The sequence below is a fragment of the Colletotrichum abscissum genome (genome assembly GCF_030869225.1).
Source record: "Colletotrichum abscissum strain IMI 504890 chromosome Unknown Scaffold_49.1, whole genome shotgun sequence".
Taxonomy (NCBI): Eukaryota; Fungi; Ascomycota; class Sordariomycetes; order Glomerellales; family Glomerellaceae; genus Colletotrichum; species Colletotrichum abscissum.
This window is the reverse complement of record NW_026850420.1, coordinates 100,520-122,854: the sequence shown is the minus strand read 5'-3', so window position 1 is coordinate 122,854 and position 22,335 is coordinate 100,520. Positions and strand designations below refer to the sequence as shown.

General features: G+C 54.4%; 7 protein-coding genes across 7 annotated transcripts; 3 read left to right on the top strand and 4 right to left on the bottom strand.

Annotated features, from left to right (window-relative positions):
• On the top strand, positions 1-429 carry CABS01_13926 (uncharacterized protein; the record flags this gene model as incomplete). The annotated part of the gene is made up of 1 exon (XM_060547267.1): positions 1-429. One exon carries the CDS (start codon positions 1-3, stop codon positions 427-429), a length of 429 nt encoding a protein of 142 aa, XP_060394380.1.
• Positions 430-658: 229 nt separating this feature from the next.
• CABS01_13925 (YSIRK family gram-positive signal peptide) lies at positions 659-3,284 on the bottom strand (the record flags this gene model as incomplete). The annotated part of the gene is made up of 2 exons (XM_060547266.1): positions 659-2,245; positions 2,322-3,284. The coding sequence occupies 2 exons, from the start codon at positions 3,282-3,284 to the stop codon at positions 659-661; spliced, it is 2,550 nt and encodes an 849-aa protein (XP_060394379.1).
• A 686-nt stretch (positions 3,285-3,970) lies between these two features.
• On the bottom strand, positions 3,971-6,361 carry CABS01_13924 (Noc2p family protein; the record flags this gene model as incomplete). Its single annotated transcript, XM_060547265.1, has 1 exon — positions 3,971-6,361. One exon carries the CDS (start codon positions 6,359-6,361, stop codon positions 3,971-3,973), a length of 2,391 nt encoding a protein of 796 aa, XP_060394378.1.
• A 285-nt stretch (positions 6,362-6,646) lies between these two features.
• On the top strand, positions 6,647-7,630 carry CABS01_13923 (VPS28 protein; the record flags this gene model as incomplete). Its single annotated transcript, XM_060547264.1, has 3 exons — positions 6,647-6,833; positions 6,944-7,167; positions 7,241-7,630. Coding segments are annotated over 3 exons (801 nt in total), but the record flags the coding sequence as incomplete, so codon positions are not given.
• A 222-nt stretch (positions 7,631-7,852) lies between these two features.
• Positions 7,853-9,127, bottom strand: CABS01_13922 (uncharacterized protein; the record flags this gene model as incomplete). Its single annotated transcript, XM_060547263.1, has 1 exon — positions 7,853-9,127. One exon carries the CDS (start codon positions 9,125-9,127, stop codon positions 7,853-7,855), a length of 1,275 nt encoding a protein of 424 aa, XP_060394376.1.
• Positions 9,128-9,776: 649 nt separating this feature from the next.
• Positions 9,777-17,437, bottom strand: CABS01_13921 (phosphatidylinositol-4-phosphate 5-Kinase; the record flags this gene model as incomplete). Its single annotated transcript, XM_060547262.1, has 4 exons — positions 9,777-9,876; positions 9,939-10,180; positions 10,230-10,592; positions 10,655-17,437. The coding sequence occupies 4 exons, from the start codon at positions 17,435-17,437 to the stop codon at positions 9,777-9,779; spliced, it is 7,488 nt and encodes a 2,495-aa protein (XP_060394375.1).
• Positions 17,438-18,941: 1,504 nt separating this feature from the next.
• Positions 18,942-22,016, top strand: CABS01_13920 (uncharacterized protein; the record flags this gene model as incomplete). Its single annotated transcript, XM_060547261.1, has 1 exon — positions 18,942-22,016. One exon carries the CDS (start codon positions 18,942-18,944, stop codon positions 22,014-22,016), a length of 3,075 nt encoding a protein of 1,024 aa, XP_060394374.1.
• Between the last annotated feature and the right edge of the window lie 319 nt (positions 22,017-22,335).

The window sequence follows — 22,335 nt, the reverse complement described above, 5'->3', positions numbered from 1 at the left end:
ATGTTGAAGACTTCCGCGGTTTTGTTGATCTTCCTTTTCACGTCGAAGGCGGTGTGTTCTCCAGAGCTGGCCGGAGACTGTCGGGCGTCTTTTGTGGATGCTTCATTACTGAATACACAGGTGATAGCGGTCAGAAACGAACGATATCTACTCGGAATTTCCCTTGGCGCAAGATCCTGGCGGTGGGGTCGGTGGGACGATGATACTGCAAGTCATCTTGAGCCATCCAACAGAGGGATCGACTGTCGGTATGTGAATCCCGCACATTCCGTCCGGTTGGCTCGGAGTCGCCAATACTCCAAGACATACAAGGATTCCAAGCGGGCCTATTGCGACATTGGATATCTCAACGAGCTTGAGTCTGCTAAAGAGGAGGTACAAGTCTCTGCGTGGGGAGCGAACTTAAATAGGCAACGCTCAGTTATCTAAGAGGATTAACCAATTTCCATAGCCAAGTTGTTTTACAGCTCATAGGATAACCGTTCTTATAAAACTTTATAGATACCCATGAGACATGAATACCCCAAAGAAGTATAAGTTTAGCCGCATTGATTGAAATTGGAAGGGTTTGACGTGGAATTAGAATGTCCTTGCTTAAGAAGTACTGTATTCCTATTGAACGGCCAACTTGGCGCATTATCTCTGTTCTGCATCTGGTCTAGTCGTCCGCCCTCAAGGGCTCCGAGTAACTCGTCATGTCTTCATTGTCAACCAGCTGAATTCCCTTGAAGCTCTCGTCATCGCTATCATCATCCTCTTCCTCTTGAACAGGAACAGGGAAGGTCTTGGGCCTGATTGGCAGTCCCGGACGGCGGTGCAAGTCTATAGCACCATCGCTCTGGAACGAGTGGATGGCAGAAGGCCTGGGAGGAAGCTCTGGTTCTTTGCCCGGCTGACTTGGATCATTTTCGACAGCAGTAGGAACTGGGTTTTCGTTCTTTGCCCCCAGAGCCCTGAGATTCAGGGGATCAGCAGGCTGAGCGCTCCTCGCCTCTTGTTTCTCAGGAGGTGGAGAGCCTAGACTACGGAGCTCCTCGTGGTGAGGCGACCGCGGTCCCTGCTTTGCCTGGCCAAGACTTCTCAGGTTCAAGGGGTCGCCGCCTCCGCCTCCCAAAGGATCGAAAGACCCCGAAACGGTTGCACCACCAGATCTAGAGACCTTGTTCCGGTTCGGGTTCTTTTTCTTCTTCTGTTCAGGTGGGTCAGGATGTAACGGGTGACGCAGCTCGTTCGGGAACCTGGCGGTCTGCTTGGATCTGATCGGCTGCGGCTCCGACTCCGGATCAGGTTGCGCCTCGAGCTGGATAAGCTCGCCCATCTGCGAACCCGCCTCCTCATCCGTAATCTTGATATCTAGGTCTTCGTCCTTTTCTATAACGCCCTCGCCGCCCTTGACATTCGGGAATCCGCATCGTGTCAGGATCTTGGCGATCAAGCTCGGGTAGCGGAGGTGCCCGCTGACTTCTGCGCTGAGGTTCAGGTTCTCGACTCTTTCAATGTCCTTGACTTCCTGGAGACCTGCGATGCCTAGCTGGAGAGAGGTGGTACGGTATAAGAAGCCGAGAATGTAGTCCGTTTCCGAGTACACGTTGACGATGCGGCCCGACACCACGGACCGCAGGACCTGCCAGTGCTCCCGGTTGGACGGCACGGGGGCACCGATGAGCACCACGGTGTCGACTAGCCCGAAAGCCTGACGTTCAGCGAGTGATCGCAGACAAGAGTAGATGACGCGAGCGCCGAGCGAATATCCGACCAGAGTCACGGGTCTTTCTCCCTGGACCTTGGCGATGAGAGCATCAGCGAGAACGCGACCGGCCTTGTCTGAACGGTTGCGGGCCAGGTTGAAGGGGTTGTCAATCTTTGAAGCGGCGCTGATGAGGTAGGCGGGCCACAGAGCAGCCCAGAGCGAAGCAAGGACAGTGCGCTTGAGGATCTCAATCTTTACATAGTTCCACGCGTACGACGAGACGAGACCCTCGAGCTCAGCACCGAGGGCGAGAAGTGACTTCATCTCGTAGCGCAAGGCAAAGACTTCGGACTCATCACCCAAGCTGCGCCACGGCTTCGTCACATCGCCCTCGTCATTCAGCCAGCCGTTGATGCCAATCGTCACGCGGAGGCGGGCACCCTGCTTGCCGTCCGGGTCAGCGCGTTTATAGTCCTGGCCCCATTCGTCCTTGAGCGGGAGGAAGCGGAAGTCTTCCACCTCCTTGGCGTAGGTATCCATCATCTCGCCCGTCATCTTGGCTCCAAACGCCCCAAAAAGGGTCCCGACCAGCGCGCCATTCATCCAAAAAAATGCCGAGAAAGCTCGCGACGCCTCCCAGGCCGACGCTGCCCATGATGCCGCCGATGGCGCCGGCGACCACAGGGGCCGCGAGACCACCCGTGATGCCGATGACGGCGGCGCCTGCCACGGAGGCTAGGCCGACTTTCCAGAAACGGCTCTTTTGGTTCTCTTGTCGTCGCTTCGCGGCCTCGGCCTCGGCGGACATGGTGGCCTTTTGACCTTCGGAAGAGGTCGCAGATTCAACCAGAGACTTTGCGATTTCCGTCTCCTCGGCGATGAGGGCCGAGAGAGGCAGACCGAAGGCGGACGTGAGATACAGGGCCAAGACTCTGGAGTGTGCTGAGTAGCAACCGGTAGACAAGATGAGAACCAAGAGGCAGCTTAGCACCTCTTTCCTATCATTCGCCGGGATCGTGGTGAACCGGCTCGGAATGGGATGGTAATGCTCCTGCAGTGCGGCCACCTCCTCGTCGACCTTGTTCGCCGCCGGAGAAGAAGAAGAAGCAGTCTGAGAAGCATCTCCAAAGTTGATCAAATCCTCTCCGACGCCGGGAGACTCTGCGTTCAGCTTCTCCTGCTCATCTAAGCGCTTCTTCCTGGCCTCGAGGATCTTGTCATCGTCCTTAACCGAGACAATTCCCTTGACCTTCTCGAGGACCTCCTTCCGCCACCCGTCAAAGTGCTTGAGCGCCGCCCTCCTCAGGGCCCGCAGCTGAGCGCTGTGCACGCCGGAACCGCCGCGGTCCGGGTGGCTGGGGCTGCTGCTGCGTCCGTCGCCGCGGTCCCGGACGAAGAGCGGGGCGTTCCTCTCCTGGAGTGACGGCGATGCCGGATTGCCGCTGGAATCTGCTGCTTGGTCGCCGCCGTCTTTGAGCTCGAGCTGCGAGCGCATGTAGCCCGTGATATCGAAGAGGAGGGTATAGAACGCTTTGCGGCGAGCCGGGTTAAGGACCACCACGAGCTGGCGGGGGTCTGCGGCCAGGGGAGCCATGATTGCGATGGGCTCACCGCATCCGATGAGACTTATTGATGGGGAGGTGACCGGATAAGAGAGGTGTGCTTCGGTATCAAACAGCAATCTTGAGGAATAACAAGTTGAGGTAAGAGGCGGGTAAGATGTAAAAGCAAGGACACGTGAGAAGAGATGTAGTCGAGTCACCTGAGGTGAGGAGAATGTGCATTAGGTGTCGGGTTGATCTGAAGTTAGGCAGACGTCTATCGGAAAGATCAACAGGGACTCTCAGCTGCCTGTGCCGCCGCACAGAGATTCCCTACAGTTGCACATCTTACCGGAGTTTAGGTGTTGATGTAAGCCCCCAAATCCTTCCCCAGCAAAAGGCGGTCTCAGTGTCCGGTCCGTGCTAATTTCCAGTCTCCATCCTTGCATCATCCATGTGTAAATGTTCCCAGGGTATATTTCATCTGCAAACGGCTTGCAAGCAGGCCGATTCTCTTTCAGTCTAGACCAGCGATGGCCAAGTGTATGAGACATGATTGTAACAGTAGAGCAGTATTCAATATAGGAGACGCAGAGTGGTGCAACGAGGACGCTAGATTTGAGGGCTACAAGCCTCCGGATTATTCGCAAATGCCTCCATGATATAACCTAACACCAGCGTATTTGGATTACGCCCTAAAAACACTTTTGCATCTCAGATCTTCCTCAAAATCCGCAACCTACTCGTCGTCTTCCATATCGTCATCTTCATTCTCCTCCTCCTCATCCTCCTCGATCTCATCGTCATCCTCGGCCTCGTCGTCCATCAACTCGTCGGCGTATTCCTCCTCAGAGTCGTCGTCTGCGGCGTTCTCCGCAACCGCATCCTTCTCCTCCTGCTTACGCTTCTTCTCGTCCTCTTTCCTCGCATCCTCGAGCGCCTTGGCCTTCTGCTCTCTAATCTTGCGCTGCACGACAACGTATGCGCCGAGGGGCGTCTTCTCCCACTCAAAGTCGCGAAGGAAGGCATCCACCTGCGCGCGATCCTTAGGCGCGAACTCCACCTTCGCACGCTTCTCCTCGATGAACTTGGCGTTGGTCTCGAGCTTCTGCACCAGCAGCACAATCTGCGAAATGACCTTGTTGTTCTTGTTGCCCGTCTTAATCTTGCGCGCTCCCTTGAGCCAGCGCTTCAGTTGAATGAGAACGGGAAGGGTGAACTCGGGGAAGGCAATGTTCTTGCACCAGATGGTGAAGTATTCGCTTAAGAGCTCAACGACCTGCTCGGCGACACCGTCCTGGTAAACACGCGTGCGGAGGTATGACTTAGGTGCCTTGTAGGCAACGTGGAAGTCGAGAGGCTTGATGGACGAGGCCTTGGGGAACCTTCTCATGTCGGCAGACTCGAGAACCTCAATCAGAGCTGAAGCGAGAGGAATGTAGGTGTTGGTAGCGCGGGAAAGACGAAGGATGGAGCGGATGAGGTGGAACCGCAGGGGGAAGAAAGTCGGCGAGGGGATAAGGCGCATCGCTCCCAGAGTCACTTGCACAAGGGGATAGATCAGGAGCTTGAGCTGTCCCTCCTTGCCAGTCTCCGCCTCCTTCAGGGGGCTGCAGTGCTCTGCAAGCACGCATGACCAGAAGTCGAGCGAGTGGGTGTATTGCCAGTTGTAGATGATCTTATGGGCGTCCTTCTCCTTCTTGACGATGCTATTTCTGAGGTGAATGGCGAGTTGGCGGATAAAGGTGAAGGCCGTGGTGTAACCGACGTTTTGGTCAATGCCCCAAAGCTCAGCAGCGGAGTTCTTCAACAGGTTGATGCCCTGGATGGTGTTGGCGTTTGTTGTCCTGCAACCGGAGACGAGTCCCTGGTACACCGTCTTGAGAACAGTCTCGCGAAGGCCCTTGTCGCCGATAACGACGAGTTTCCGCAGGACCAGGAAAGAAGTGATCTTTGTCGTTTCTGAACTGGCGGGTCTGGCCCAGTAGTTGACAACAGTCTTGATGAGAGCCTTGAGAAGCTTGCGGAAGGACATGAGGTAGGGGACGAGGGGCTCTAATGAGCCAATGGTGAGCTTGAGAGTAGCATCGTCGGACAGCGTGCCGAGAAGGTGAATAATGGACGCAGTGAAGGTCTTGATCATGATGGACAGGGTGTGGAACTTTTTCGAATCGGTAGGCACGTAGATCTTGCCAGACGCAGACTCCTTGATGGGCAAGTGGTGCGAGATAATCTCGGGTATTTGCTTCAAGGCAACGATCAAGATGTCGTGGAAGACCTCGGGGCTGGAGATGGTGTATCTCTGTGGGGTCGAGTCGTCGGCGTCGTCCTCGTTGAGATGGGCGGCGCAGCGGAAAGCCAGGACAACCTGACGGGCAGCACGCAAGCTCTGCTTCTCAGCGAGAAGCTTCTTCCACTTGCCCACCATCTCGCGCGTCAGCTCATTGTCCGCAGCGACGACCTCCTCGATCTCGGCCTTTTTGGAAGCCTTCTTGCGCTTCTTCTTCGGTTGTTCCTCCTCGTCATCGTCGGACTGATCGCTGCCGGCGCTAAGCTCGTCTACTTCAGCAAGGTCTGCGTTCTCGTCAAAGTCGAGGGCCTCCGGGTCGTTTTCCTTGAGGAACTTGTAGAATTCGGGGTCGTTCTGGGCGAGCTTGTCCATGGCTTCCTTGGTCATGCCAAGGTTCTCGTCGTCCTCATCGCCCTCGCCGTCTTCGCTGTCGCTTCCAATGGGCTCCTCCTCGACGGAGAATTCCGAGCCGCTGCCCTCCTCTTCAGAGTCCTCTTCCTCTGACTGCTTGGCGGGCCCATCGCGCTTCCTCTTGCCGAGCTTCTTTGTCGCATTCTTGTCCTTCTTATCGATGATTTCCTCGAAGCCGCCCTGGAAGAAGTCGTCGACACTCATGGCGCTGACCTTGGTGTCCTTCTTGTGGCCATTGGCCTTTGCCTTGGCAGCGGCCTCGTCATTCTTGAAGAATTCGGAATCCTTGGTCTTCTTGGTCGCCTTCTTGGCCTTGACCTGGTGGCGCTGCTTGATCTTCGCCGTCTCCTTCCTCTTGTCCAAGACACCCTTGAGCTTGTTCTTTTCAAACTTCTTGGTCGCCTTGAGGTTCTTCTTCTGGGAACCCATGATGGAGTATGGAGCCGGGGTTATTCGGTCCAGTGGTTTGGAGGGGGGTAAGAGTGAAGTTTTGGCTGCAGGGACTCTGGGAAGTGGACGCGGGAACCTCGAGACTTTCTCAATGGCAGCAACTGCATGGCGTCCGTCCAAATTTTTTCTGAACGCTTATCTTATCAGAAAACCGCGCTAAGCCACCTTTGGTACTGGTTCCTCAAAGGTTGCCCCACGTTCTACCTTGGGCCTGGGAACCTGCACACCCGTGTCTTACGTCCTTGACTGTGGCTCTGCGACACACCTGTCTGCACCACCACTTGCTACCTGAGAGCTCCAACGACAGCTCAAAAGCTGTCTGACGACCATGAAGCCGACCACGATCCAAGCACAGCTGCGAAGATGATCCCCCGGCAACCCTATGCGCCGACACCGCATAGCTATATTCCCAATACCACACTATCGGCAACCATCAATCTCGATGAGGCAAGTTAATTAAGCCCAATCACCGTCACCGTCATCCCCTCCAATAGCTGCCCCGCCCCCGCAGGCAAACATCCAGCTAACATGACGATGCGTCACAACAGGAGGTGAAGCTAGCCGACACACGCGCCGAGCGCGACCTGCAAGACTCGCTCGCCGAGATCTTTAGCATTATTGTCACTCTCGACGAGCTCGAAAAGGCTTTCCTGAAAGATGCGATCCTTGAGGCCGATTACACCGAGATCTGCGAGCGCTCCCTGAAGCAGTACAAGTCCATTTTAGCAGACGAGACCGTGGCAAAAGCCTTTGTGGGCTTGGAGGAATTCAAGGCAGAATGGGATGTTCGTCTACCACTTCTCTATAGCAGCCAGTATCGCACACGTTGCTGACCATGTCGCTCACTTCCTACAACAGCTCGAAGTCCCTCGCGCAACAGAGCGCATCCGCGTCGGCATGCCCTCGACAACCGTGACAGCCTCATCAAGCGCTGCTCCGGCTCCTACGGCCGCCGGTAATACGAGCGGCACGCTCATTCTGGAAGCGACGCAGGAGTTCATCACCTTCCTCGACGCCGTCAAGCTGGGCCTGCTCTCCAAGGATCAGCTGCACCCCTTGCTCTCCGACGTCATCCAGTCCGTCAACAAGGTCACCGACCGCGACTTTGACAGCAGGGGCAAGATTGTGCAGTGGCTCATCACGCTGAATCAGATGAAGGCCACGGACGAGCTGAGCGAGCAGCAGGCTCGCGAGCTCGAGATGGACATTCAGCAGGCTTACCAGGGGTTCAAGAGTACTCTCACGTAAACAAAAAGGTGGAAGGTTTCGAAAGAGGAGAAGTGTATGTTGAGAGGAATATCCTGTTCTTCCTTGTTGATAGATACCAATGCAAAGCGAATCCCACCAGCTCTTGATTTTAAACCAGCCGTTTTACTTTTTTTCCTTGTGCCTATGAAGAATGCATGTCATACCTCGTAAAGAACGCCAGGTCGATCAACCACCCCGCCCCATCCAAACCCATTCATCTTCCTAAACCAAGAATGTCCAGAAGCTGGGATACACAAACTCATTCTCGAATATCCGCCTCACCTGCTCCAGCACGAACCTCTCGACCTTGCCCACATTCTTCAAGCTTTGCTTGCCCCCGTCCCGGAGGCCAATCTCGCTCTCGACCTGGATCTCCTGCAGCAAGCCGCCGAACCTCTTGCCCGGCTCGCTGGGGCCCGCGTCGTCCGCGCCCACGGCCGTGACCGCGTCCTCGGGGCTCAGGAAGCAAAATTGCACCCTCTTCCGGATATGCGCCATCACGCCGACGCCGTCAAACGTGAGGCCCGTGACGCTGAGCTGCACGGGGATCCCTACGAAGCTCGGCATCGGGTAGTCGAGCAAAATCTCCGCCGTCAGGCGCAGCCTCACGTCGCCGGCGTACCGTATGCGGAACACGGCCTGCAGGTCCTCGGGCCTCGGCTCCCGGAACCGCGGCGCGTTGTTGTTGCTGTCGTCTTCGTCTTCCGGCAGCACCTCCTCGTCCTCCTCCTGGATCGCCGACCCCGCGAGGTGTGTGTCCCGCGTCGGCGGCCTCGACGCACCCGCCGACGTGGGCGCCAGCGTCGACACACTCGACTTTTCTCTCAGCTGCGCCAGCGCCGGGTTGAAGTCGCTCACGGAGATGGAACTCTGCGAGGGGTTCCGGCTGTGGCTCGGCGAGGAAAATCCGTTCGGTGGCGGCGAGCCGACAGGCGAAAGCACGGCCGAGGTGTCCAGCCTGTTGCCCATGTGCGCGCCCGCCACCGCGGCGAGGGGCGTCTGCGTGCCCGACCAGCCGGTGCCCAGGTGCGACTGGAAATAATGCAGGTTCGACGTCCCGCCGAGAATCCCCGGCGTCGATACACCCAGAAACGGGCTGGGGAAGTCCCCAGACTGGCCACGGAGCGCGTGCGTGCTCAGCCTCGGCGGCATCGACGCCTCCTCCCTCTGCCTCCTCCTCTCGCCGGCGCTCAGCTGACTCCTGGGCCCATGCTGCTGCTGCTGTGCCTGCTCCTCGAGGATGGCCTGCTCCTCTTCCTCGTCATCCTCAATGTCGGAGTTTTCCTCGTAGAATTCTGGTAGCGGGTCGGTGATGTCCTTAAGTTCTAGTTCGGGGGCGATGGTGCCGAACTCAAAGTCGTGTACTTTGACGGACTTGATGAAGCGCGGCAACGGCACAGCCTGGAATTTGGTGTGAATGAAGTCGCGGATGCGGAGGGCGAGAGCTTCTCCGTCGGGGCCCGTCGTGAGCGTCTCCCAGTTGAGGTCTATTGACATTAGAGCTGTGGTCTTGTGTGACAAGAGGAAAGATAAGTGAGGACTGAGTTGTTGATCAAACGAGGTAGTGAACTCAGGTGAGGTGCGCAAGGCAGTGTGCACACAGGGTCGATGATGGATACCTTACCCTCCACTGTAGATTCTCTAAAGCCATTGTCTACCTAGTGCTGGGGCTCAGTGACCTCCAGGTGGCAAGGCACGGGCTTGGTGGGGTGGTAACGGCAGCATGTTGCGCTAAATTGGCTTTCTGGTGGACCGAGTTGCTCGTTTCCACAGGTATACTTGAACCCGTGGATAACATGAGGCAATGCTCATGGCCTTACTGCCTGATAGATCTCTCACCACGCCTGCTCAATTATCGTGGGGGGCTTCATCATTCGTTTATGTGCCATTAGAGGGTATTTGTATTGGAAAGGCCGTGATTCATCGACGCCATGATGCTACTTTAGGTCATTTCTTTTTGCGGACTCTAATACTTCCGTCCACTCCCTAAGACTAGAATACCTCCATAATCATCAATCCATTCATCCTTGTTGAAGGAAAACGCCGGCAATGCAATGCTCTCTTCTCTCTCTCTCGGTGCTACAAAAGTTCATTTAATTACAGTCGAGTAACCATTGGCAGGTAATGCTCATGGTTGGCCGGAGGTTCAATCGGCCTTTGCATCTGATTCGAACCGTGGCCTCATGGTGTTGTTGAGTTGAGGCACGCCGAACTGATGCCAGCAATTTGGTGCTTGGAGTATATACCTGCATAGCGTATTAGCCGATGACCGGGAGAAGCCTGTCGAAGATATCTGTCAAGAACATACCTGGCCATCGCCTCCCGGAAACGAGACTTGTATTCCTTGGGACTGGTCACTGTCGGGCGATTTCTGCCACCGCCAGCAAATCCTCGATCTTTGATCCAACTCTCGAGTTTCTTGTCCCATGTGTACGTCCGGATACAGTCAATGATACCAACAACCAACTCCTTCTTAGCTTCGTCCACGGCGATCATCAATGAGTAGTCCATCACGTTCTGCCTTGCGAGGAACAGGGTGTCGTTCCATACCTGCCCTTTTGTTAGTATGCGGCTTCTAATGCCTTGCTCGGGAACTTACGGATGCTCTCAGTAGCTTCTTGGAATGCTCGCGCGCGAACAAAGGAGATTCGTAGATAAATTCAACCATGTTCTCGTCAAGAAGCACCTCGTTCTGCTCGCCTGTGGACTGGATTTTGCGATTGCGCATTGATCCCTTCAAGTCGAAAAGACGGGTCGGGCCACGATCGTAGAAGAGATTCTCCATCAAAAGAAGGTCTAGCTTGATCTCAACGCCAGTGACTGGATTTTTGATAATCAGTTGGAAGAAACCTAGCATCTTGGCAATGACAGAAGGCAAATCATGGAACAGAGCCTCTGCCATGATGCCGAAGTAGGCTGGAGCGAATCGAAGGAAAGCCGACGTCTCAATCGGCGACAAGCCCTGCATGTACGTTAACTCATGATCTGGAGCACGGGAACACAGCGAATGGAGCACCGTCTTACCTTGAGTACCAGTCGATCATCCAGAGTCTTGAGAAAGACCGACTTCGTTTTCCCGCCCTTCGAGTCCCACTTCAGGCAGCGGGAAAGAGACTCGACAATGCGATCTGCAACACCGCACTTCCGGCGAAGCGCATCGAATTGCTCGGCATAGAAGATCTTGCAGAGCATTGTCGCAGAACCTTCCTTGAATTGATACTTGAGATGGGTACCCGTGGCTCTGAGCAGACTCTTCTCTAGGTCGCCCTCTTCCATCATGAACTCACCACCAGTGTCAGACATACCAGAAGACTTGCCCTCGAGATTTGATGTCTCATAGTCCTTTTGTATGGCCATCCGCTCTTGACGGCGGATATCAGCCAGCTTCGTGCGATAGTCATCAGAGCTTAGCGCAAAGGCAATAACGGAGGAAGGCTCGTCCTCTCGTACAATCACGTCCGAGTCGAGGAAAATATGATCGCTGGCATTGACCGGGTAATCCAACTGAGGCCAGCCACTCGCAGATCGCTCGGCCCAGAAGTTTGTAAGCATCTTCATCAAGCTAGTCTTTTGATGCTTGGGTAGTTCCAACGGAATCTCGGTGCTGGGCTCAAGTGAGTCTGCAAGCTCCTTCACATCGGGCAGCAAGTCGCCTAGTATGGATTCTTCGTTGTCGCTTTGCCCTTCGTCGTCCGATCCACCGTGGCTGGCAGTAACCGTCGCAGTGTCGTCAGTCTCTCCGCCAACGTGGTGCTCTTCAGATGCGGCCGGAGCTTCTGTTACAGGCTGTGACTCTCCCGTAGGCGGCATTGTGTCGGGTTCCGTATGCACAACACCTGGAGGTGCTGGGGTTACGGGTGCAGTCTTTGGCTCGAGAATCTTGATCTCATTGTTTTGTTCAGTGTTTGACGGCCCGGCCTCCTGGACGGCATTGTCAATGTTGTGATAGACCTCCACAATGGCCTTAGTTGCTGAGCGTGGCAGACCGGCACGAGGTTGATGTTTCGCTAGGCGCTTTCTGCGATCTTCCCTTTGCCTTTCCTTCTCGAATTCGCGACTCAGTTGTTCAAAGTGCTTGGCAATCCTAGATACCTGAGACGACACGTGCGTATCCTTCTTCTTCGTGATTAGCCGAGGGATTGAGGAGGGGCCGGCCTTTCTATGGCTCTTCATCCCCAACGCCAGCCGATCAAACGGTTTCTTTTCCACTTTGAAGGATGCCTCGCTGGAATTTTCGCTGGGCCCTGCGCCATCCTTTGGCAAGATTGACTTGGCAAAGCTTGACTGCGATCTTGGTAACGTTTGGGCGGGCTGAGATAGAGTTCTAATCATCGGAGCCCTGCGAGCCAAAGTACGCTCCGGATTTGCTTTCGGTGCCTCAGCGGGCTCGTTGGCCAAGGGCGTTTCGTTACCCATGACCTGTTGCTCACGTCGAAGCTGCTCGACTTTTTCTGAAAGAGAAATCCCTGTGGAGGTCGTAGTGAGTGGAGGTCTGGTAGTTGGTGAAGTTGGCTCGATAGCACCCGAATCACTCGAGGTCTCTCCAGCTTCATCAATGGCAGCAAAAGAGAAAGGATTCTTCCCTTTTGGCGAGCTTGGAGTAGCCAGATCCAGAGGCTCGACTCTTTCCAGTACGGATTCAGCCGGTGTACTAATTTTGCTCGTCTCTGAGGACTCAGGATTCTCGTCTCCGGTAGCAGGCTTGTCCTTCAAACCGGGTCCAGATTCTTGCTCTTGGGATGGCTCCGGTTCTGGAATTGGCTCCTTTTCTTTGAGCTCTTCAGGCTCATTCTCTGGATCGCCTTCGTTCTTGGTCGTCTCCGAGGCACCTTCCTCGCTAGGTTCAGTTGGGTCGGTTGGTTGAGTCGAAGACTTCTCATCAGCATCATCTGAGAAAGTTTGAGATGGAGGTTCCCCGGAGTCTACGGTGGAGTTACCGTCGGTGGAGGGAAGAGACTCTCTCGATTCGTTGTCCGAGAAGATCTTCTTGAGCTGAAGCATCGTCAACTGGCGCAAATCTTTGTCCGGCAGAAAATCGGTCTCGAATTTAGTGAAAGAAGCATCCCAATCGCCAGCCTTTTCCAGCATCTCTCTGACAATGGCATTGAACGGAATGACTTCGTAATACTTGGAATTGACGTAAGTTTCCTGAAGTCTGCGGGTCAATGCGACTTGGTCATCCTGGGCTTTTTTGGCAAGTCGGTCGACTTCGGTCTTACACGCATCGGCTTTTTCAGGCAGAACGCTGTCGATGCGGATGCTTTTGATCCTGAACTTGACAGAGTTGATGAAGCGGACCCATCGTTCCTCAATCTTGTTGAAGATCTCATTCTTGAGCTTGAGGTCATTTTCGACCTTCCACGTAATCCGAGCTCGGGGGACGACAATTTCGAGAAGATCGATGGGATCGTAATGGATCCTTACCCAGGTGTCACGGTAATGGAAGTACCGGATATGGTCGCGGTGATGGTCGTGCGGGCACCCAGAGAATTCGTGAAGCCGCAGGCCCCTGCTCCAAAAGAGAAGCTCAAGGTACTTGCCAAAAGAATATTTCCATGTGCTGTCAGACATTCCCATCTCAGGAGAATCCTTCTTGCATGTTTTGCAGTAGCTCCACATAGTGATACCATCCAAGTTGCGTCTTTTGGCCGCCGGCTCAACGAAAATAGTGACTCGTGACTCATCATGGACGTAGGTGCGATGATGCGCCGTCATCTTCCGGTCACAGCCATTGGCTGTGCATATCGAGTCCTTACTGATGCATAGGTCTTCAATGTACTGACCGAGAGTGCAATCCGGATCCATGCTTCCGCTCTCGTCGACATGCTCATCGTAAAACGCAATTGCAATCAGCCCGGGCTCTGAGCACGGAATTTTGGTCTCTGTACAGATGACTGAGTACAGAACGACAATATTCTGGTGAGAATAGGGATCGAAAAGGTCGAGATTGCCCTGGATGTAGTTTTCCCATTGCCGGGTCTGGACCTGGTAGTTGTAAAGCGCCTTGTCATATTCGGCATCATGCACGGCGTGCAAAATTTCCATAACTTGGCGAGGCGCCTTCTGCCCGATAGCGTGGACCATTTCAGGCTTAATGAGCTGGAACTTTTGTGACTTTGACTTCTCGGCGTCAATCTGTTCCTCAACAACATCTTGATCCCTCAGCCGTTTCAAGTAAACCAATCTCCGTTCTTGCTCTCGCGCCTTCATGAGCAAGTAAGGCTGAGCAAACTTGACGAACGGAGAAGCTGAGAGGATCTTGGTCTCGTATCTCGCAACCATATCGCTATAGTATGTTGGCATCGGCACATCTTCTGGTACTTGGGACTCAGGAGACGTAGGCGGAACGTGAGAGGCATGAAGAGATACGAGTGGAGGGCGTTCTTCTGCAACATGCTCTTCAGTCTGATCTGACGATACTGTACCCTCTGCAGTGACCAAAGACGTGCCATCACTGGTTTGTGTAGGGAGTTCAGAATCCGTGGGCGAGGTCTTCAATATTTGCGGTCCCGTTTCTGCGAGTTCAGTTGACGCGCTGAGAGATCTAGGACCATCCTCGGGGTTTTGGCGGAGAGAAGATGACAGAGAGGACGATTCCTCAGGCTCTGCAGGCAGCTGAATGTACTCGTCTCTCATCAAGCACGTCTCCAGCTTCAAGTTGTACACGACATAGACCATGAACTCTGTGATCTTCTTCATCCTTGACAAAACCTCAGTTGAGTCGCCGCGGAGAGCGATCGTACAGCCAAGCTTCTCAGAGCACCCGGAAAGGAAGATGTAAGTCTTTTTCTTTCCGGGATAGTTCTTGTTGACGTATGTCTTGACTTCGAAGCCGCCAGATCTTCCGACCTGGACTTGCAAGGCCAGCATGTCGAGAGAGGAGATGATGTCTGTTTCCGCGCATCTCGACACGGCTTCGATGACCGATGGCTTGACATTGTAGGCGACAGCTATGCCTGCCTCGGAGAGGTACTGCAATGCAACACCAGACACAGATTTTTCACAGAGAAGTAATTGTGGGCGCAAGTTGATGATGCGATTGACGACAATTCGTAAGAACTCCTTCTCCTGCTCGATGACAGGTTGAAGACTCATAAAGTGTTGCTGGTGCCGCTGGTACTCTATCGGGAAAGAGACGATGACGATACGGGGATTGAGGATGCGGCGTGGCATGCTCTTGAGAGCAAGGTTCTTTGTGAATATGACACCTGAGACGTAGCTAGTGTCCCCGGGTTTTCCGCCTGGTATTTTCTTTAGCTTGACGTAATGTCGTATGTCCATGTCATCTCCCACTCTAATGTCGGGTGTAACGTCGTCGGTGCACTGTAGCAAGATGGGAACTAGAGCCTTTTCCCATGCTGGCACATTGGGTATGCCGGAGTCTTCGAGCAACTGGTGCAGGAGTCTCTTGACATGCAACATACTAGATGGGTTGAGCTCCACCTGTGGCTGCTTGTCCGCTTGCATCGAATCGCTTCTAGTCAATTTCGTGGCTTCGATAGCAGGATTCTCAATAGTGAAGACGTTCTCGTTGGACGCGGACGGACCCTTGAAGATGCCAGATTTGGGGCGCGGGGACCTCATCTGATGGCTCACATTACTGAGATTGCGTCTTCTCGCAGGGCGGCCATGACCGATAAGACTTCCCGAGCCGGCATTATCATCTATTCCGCGACTTGTGAAGCTCAACCCGCTAACACTCTTCTCCCCTCGTCCAAGTCGGTGTCTCCTTCCCGTGCTCAAAAACGGTCCGAAGCTTGACTTCTCATGGTCGTAGCTTGATGGTTGCAGATCAGCGTTTGACATGGTGGCAAATATGCTCATCTGTTCGTCACCGCTGGACTCGTCTGACATGTAGGCAGCCAGTTCCGGGTCGATGATATTGTCGTCGTGGAAAGCCGGATATTTCGGCTTCTTGGCCATCTCTTCAGTGATTCCCTTGCGGAACGGGGCTCTATCGTCTGGCATTGGCTTGAACCTTGACATGAAGTTGTTGTGATGCTTCGAATGGTGTCGTCTGTGACCTGACGATTGCGGCCGATTCGCGGATGTTAAAGACCTCAGAGAACGTGAGGAGCTCGGGCGGCTGAGCTGCGGTGCATCTATTTCTAGAATAGCAGAATTTCGGTTAGAGTCATTGATCCTTCTGGTCGCAGGAATTGCCATCATAGGTGTCTGGACAGATCTCGCGTCACCCAGGTCCTCCATTCGATCAGCGAAACTCGGTTCTTCAACCTCAGCCTCTGCTTGCGTCGCCTTGGGAGTTGCCTTGGTTTGACGAAAAAGAGCTGGCAAGAATGACTCGTCCCCAGAGTCGTCAGAGCCGCTCCCTTCATACAGTCGCTGGTTGATGACTTTTAGGCAAGTTTTGCAAACTCTGAGGGTCCCTGTCATTCCAAATTTTGAGGCTGGGATGATGGAAGTGCATTTTGAATCAAAGATGCACCCGCAGGTTCGACAATGGTGCTTTCTTCTAAAAGCTGAGAACGGCTGGCCGCATATGAAACATTCTTTGCAAGTTTCATCGGCCATCCAAAATTCTTTGCTCAGAACCTGACGCCGCATCCTATCAAGCCTGGCATTGACTTGTTCAGGGGCACCTTCGTTGGTCGTTGTGCCAGGAATGCGCAAAGCCCCCGTTCTTCCATGTATGGGCTGAGCAGCGTGGGCGAAGGAGTCATGGTATACAGAGTCGTGGGCAGTCGTACTGATGGGGCTGGGTTCTGCGGTGACATGTTCCATCGATGAAGATCTTGAGGGGGCATAGCCAGGTGACCGAGAGCGACTGATGCGATCAATGACTGCTGGTCGTTTCGGAACTAGCATCATCGACGACGTCGATAATGTAGGAGACCGGGGATCCGCGGTCTGCAACTTAGGGAGCTGTGGTGCGCTGGTCTTGATTGGGCTCAGGGGCTTATCCGAAGGACCGTCGACAGCTGTGTCTTCGCGTCTGGGCCGGGGAATAATTCCATGGGTTCGCTCGGGGAGGATTGCGCTGGGTTTAGGCTCTAGGACATCGAATTTGTGATCATGCCCGATTCCGAACAGCCGCGGATCAGGGTGTTTGCTGATACTCCGCCTCCCGGACGTTCGAACTGGGCCATCCTCCATGCGAGCTACGCTTCTTGTTGCTGTAGCTGGTGCGACCTCAGGATTTATGGCCGTGACTGCTGAGGCTTTGGCCACGCTGGGCAAGCTTTGCCGGCTGGCAGCGCTCGATTTGGACGCCGTCATCGCGGAAATGGATGTCGCTTTCGATGACTGAGGGGGGTTTGACTGGCTGTCAGACATGACAGTGTTCATTCCTGACGAGGAAGTGCCTGTCATGGGACCGTCGTGCGTTGTTCCCGAGTTGAATGAAGAGCTCGTAGCGGCGGTTTCAACGCGGGTGAGGGAAGCGATGGGTATTTTCGGGGTTGTAGCCGTGGTGCTGGTGCTGCGTTTCGATGCAGCATCGAAGCTGTCGCCATCGTCGACGTCTTGCTGTCTCGCCCCGCCAGCGCCTACCGCCTCTTTAAGCCGACTGTAGAGTCCACTGAGGCCATTTTGAACCAGCTCTCCTGCCAGAACCTTTGTTTCTGTTGCCGGAAGAGATGAGGGAGGAGGAGCAAAGTCGTTGAATGTCGTCAAAGAGTCAGACTGGCTCGCCGATGTATGGATTCTGTTCAGAGTATGGGCTAGCTGGTCCTTATCGGCCTGCGAAGCGGTGGATATGGAGTTTATAGAATCATGGCGGCTCCTGAAGCCTGGAGGCGTAGATAGAACTGCCGGAGAGTTTGGCTTCGATGTGTTGTTGCTCGCCATCTTGCGCGGGCACGAATGCGACGAGTGGAGGACTGAGCTCGTGGTTGTCTATAACGTGTGTAGCGCTAGCATCTTTTCATGTCAGGTTGACATGATGGACGATCGCTGGATGTAGTTTATTCGCGGGGTGTCTTGAGAAATCGAAAGCTTCTCCCCGTAGTCAATCTCGACCTAATCGGACCAAGTCTAGCTTATGTACTCGTGGTTCGTAGAAGCGAGGGGTTCGCTACCGTCGGTCGGGGTTTCTTTGTCGATGTCTACTTGGGGAATAGAGCGTGGTGTATATCGTTGTAGTCCCGGAAAGAACGCGGGCAAGATACAGTGTCTGAGAAGAGCACAGGTGACGAGCAGAATCGACGTGGCGAAGGTCAGGCTCTGGGTGTATGTGTATGTTCGGGCGAAGAAAGATTGGGTGTGGAATGTCGTCGTAGGTCCCCGTGTAAGGTTGTCTGCAGTGCTGCAGAAACAAGCAGTCTTGGAGACGGCGCTGATGGGTTTTAGAGGGCGGACTATCCGTAGACTACTGCGAGCCAGGCAGCGCTATCCCTTCAAGGTCTAGGCCCGCGTGGCCCTGCGATGACCAAGTCGGCACAATCGTCAAACGTGGGTGGGATGACGCAGCGACGCAACGAAGTTGGGGTTGGGTTGAGCTGGCACTGCGCAGTTGGCAAATCCTGGGGGGGCTGCCGTAGGTACTGCACAACGCAGCAGGTACCTACTCCAACGTTTTGCAGAAACGTAGGCGTTAGTGTTGTCTACGATACCTCGGGAATGGCTGACTTTGAGACGCCCTTTGAGCAGTCCATATGAGAGCCCGTTGCAGGAATGCAAGCTGGGCAAGGCAAAAGGCGGTACGGAGCACCTACCTACCAGGCTCAAGGTACCTGTACTTGATCTTACTTTCTCTATTGCGGCAAATGTGAATGTACCCAGTACCCGTTCCCTTCCCCCGGCATCAGCAATGCCTATAGGTACCTTAACCCACCACCAACAGGAAGATAGACACCTTAGCTGGCCCACCCACACTCAAAGCGCCTGGGTCCTGGGTATTTGGGGACTTGGGGACTTCGGGTTACGAAGCTCGGACCACTATCCTGTCTTTTCCAGCACCACCCAGGAACCCCGCAGTTGCTGCCACTTTACCTTGGACACCCAGCATGGGAATTCAACAGGGAGCCAGGGACACGCCGAAAAACGCGTTTTCTCCAAAGTACCTTGGTATCTTTGGCGCGTTAATCAATTGACATCTTCTGGTGTTCACCATTCACAGCAGCCCTGTTCCTGCCATTGATTACAACCGTCGACAAAAGTCTTATTGATTCATCACCATTCATTCCAAGATTTTCAATCTTCCCTTGAAGGCATTGTCTGCCACCTTGTCAGTCGCCATCACAACAAACACCTCGTTTTAACACCGAATACTTCTTGTTACACCAACTAGCAACCCAGTTGCGAATGCGGAAATTCACCATCCCAGCTCAAGGCTGCGATCCTCACCACCACCATGACTAGTTCATCGAGTAGCTCGGAACAGTCCATCACGTCTGCACCCTTTGGTCTTCGCAATGGAGCTCAAGTGCCTCGGAAACTCGTGAAGATTCCCAAGGATCAACAAGCAATCTTTTCAGACAGTGGAAGACAACCGTGGATCTCAGCTCTCAAGAATAACCCACAACAGAATGCCGCCAGAGTCCCGCCAAAGGTCCTTGAACAAATTAAGTATTTTCATACCTCTCGGACACTACCGCCACCTGCCCAGAGGCCAAACGCGGCTGTTTCCAGTGGACCAACTGCATCCGTCTCGGTCTCTGAGAATACGCCCATCCATCAGCAAGATGATGAATCAGACTCTGAGCCAGAGGTGCCCGTCAGCTCCTGGCCGGAATCTCCCCCACGACCACCCCGTGGAAGAGAGCTACAAGAAACCCCCTCTCCAGCGTTTTCTATCAGGTCACAAGTCATCATGACCCAGGCCCAGTCTGGTGTAGAACGAATTATCTCCCAGTCCCCACCACCGCGAACGCGAAGCAGCCCTCAAATTCGGTCTTCACTACCGATGATCCCAGCCACCAAGCGACAGTTCTCACCTCCTACAGGCGCCAAACGTCGCCGCCCAGCTGAAGTGTTTCCGTCCAGCAGCGCCGGTGTGGAAGACGAGCTGGAAACCGCCATCCCAGGGGCTCTTTACGAAGCGACACCCCCTATCAACAGCAGAGCCGCGCGTTTGACTACTGCATCTCAGGCTGTGACCAGCCCTCCCTGCGGTCAAGGAAGCATGGTTCCGTCCACTTACAAAGACATTAAGAGCTCCGACAAGATGGAAGAACCAGTTCACAAGAAAAGAAGGATGAAGGCAGTCGAATTGAGCTCCCAAGAAGTTGAAGAAGAGCGCCCTTCGGCAAGAGTTGATCCAAAATCTGTGGCACCACTTCCTCAGACTCATCAAGGGGCTCTACACACAGCCTCAAGCTCTGCACTTGCGTCAGCGGCTCTTGTTACCGACGAGCAACCGAAACTGGGAACACCCAAGGTCGTCAAAGATGCCCCCAGTCTTTGTGGAACTGCCAGCGTTGGTCACAAGGCAGGTGAAACATCTCGTCCAGATATTACGACCTCCAGAGCACACGTCCAACCAACTCTGGAGAGTGGGGGTAAGGCAAAAAACAATGTTTCATTGGCCACACGTGGAGGATTGTCTGAGGGCGATAGCCTGAAATCCTCGATGGAAGAGGTCCAGCGGCAGAAAGCAATATCATATCTCGACGAAACGTGGAAACGGAATGGTCTTGATTGGATTCCGACCGCTTTCCAGCATCTCCAGCCAACTCTGACAGCTCACAGCCTTGGTGTTCTGGTCGCCATCACCCATCAGGCATTAAAGGACGGTATACAACTCGCAAGGCTGTGGTCGAAGCCTGATGGCCCGCTTCATAAAGCGGCTTTGAATGTTGCAGACGGAAAACTGATCTTCTCCGAAGAAGTCGCCGAGGCATCACTCTATTTCTTCGAGGCAGAGAAGTCGAAAGCGGCGAAGACCCGAGGTCCAGCCTCGGGTGAAGCAAGAGCAGCACCTGTCGGAAGCTCATCGAGGCCTGCAAGCCGTCACCGGACAGTGTCTCAAGTGACACCCATCAATCCTTCACCTCCACCATCACCCAGCGCCATGCAAGGTATGCAGCCGACTGCTATTCCACAAGTGCTTCAAGAAAGCCGATACCAAACCTTCGATGTCCATCATTCAGCACAGGACTCGGTCAAGAGGCCCCCTTTTGCACAGGATCCGCTGGAAGCTTTCCGCCACGTATACCCATCCTTCTCGGGCAGCGTAGGTGACTTTGTGAAGGCTTGTTTCACGATCAAAGACCTACGTCGGAAACGACTGCTTCCCAAATGGCTCTACGACGACTTCATCCGCGCCTTCGTGGACGGGTTCGTCCCTTACATCCAAACCTTGGACGATGACGAGGAGCCGCTCTCGGCATATCAGTGGTACGTCGAGTACGTGGACCGGCCAGCATATCAGGGCGGTGTCGTGACACGCGAGAATCTGTATCTGGTTTTCAAGATCTACCACAGCGAATTCAAGTCGGCAAGGGAGTCTGTGTTGGAGAGCGGAACCCCGTTTCCAGAAGTCGCACAGAGGCGTCTCTCTGAGCAATCAGCGGCCTTGAACCTGAGCGTGGGTCCTAATACGCCAGTTGCGCAGCAGAGCAACCCCGTCCCGAGGCCTCATATCGAGACACGCACATCGGACGGCACGCCTAGCAAGCCTGCTTTCTCCCCCGTGCGTGCTTCACTCACGGAACAGCCGATTGCATCGAAAACGAACGGCAGTGGCTGTGTTGGCGAGCAGCCTGCTAATGAACCTCATACTCACAATGCCTTGCCTCCTGCATCTGACATCCCCCCTGCCAATGGGGAGAAGGCCAAACAGCGAGTGACAAACAACGCGGCATCAAGCCCTCGGAACCCTCCGGCATCTCCCCCGGCCATTCAACGACACACAAACGCTCTGCAGAACGACGAGGACGTCACATTCATATCCAGTACCCCGCGCCCCCGTACCGCAAACCCTTTGGAGGAAACTATCAAGACGGAAAGCAGCGATAACGGCACCACCGCCACCGCCATCACCACCACGCTGTTGCCGCAGAAGGCAGTTCCCAACCCCCTGCTATCTGAGCAGAGGGTCCCTTTATTCTCGAAGCCCACCAAGGACGCCACCATTGCAGAGACCCCGCCGCGCAAGACAGCCGGTCCGCCCAAGCGGACTACCCAGCACCCAGCGGTACGTCGTAGCCTGCCGGCCTCTTTCTCCGACGGCCGACCGCCTCCCGCGTCGATGCCGATCAAGGCCTCAGTACCAGTGACGACGAGCCCGGCCGCGAGCCCTGTGCAAAGCGGTACGCCAAGAACCGCGTTGGGTTCCTTTTTCCAGGAGAGCCGCGTGAAGAAGCCCAAGCAAAAGACGGCCATGACGGAGAAGGAAAGGAGACAAGCGGCTTTGGCCAAGATGGAGAGGATGTCGAAGGAAGGACGGTATAAGCCCCCGTCTAGCACGATGCCTCCCAGGTCTTGAGGTCTTGAGCCAGAGGCCGACGTCGTTCATTTACAGTCTTCACTTGAGCCGTTGTACGAGAATGGGCGAGGATATGGGCATCAAAAGTTGATCTTGTGTTGATTAAAAGGGGTCGAACGATGCGGTTCTGTAGTAGCTGACGGTCGAGGTTCATTTCGTATCGGTCAGCACTGTCTATTGGCCTGCAACATGGAAATGGAGATGAAGCATAACGACACACATTGGGCGGAAAGAGCAAGACTTGATTTGAGTATAATACCCCTTTTGTAGCGAGTTGGTAGAAGGTATCAATTGTATTACACCACAGGTGCGATGAGGC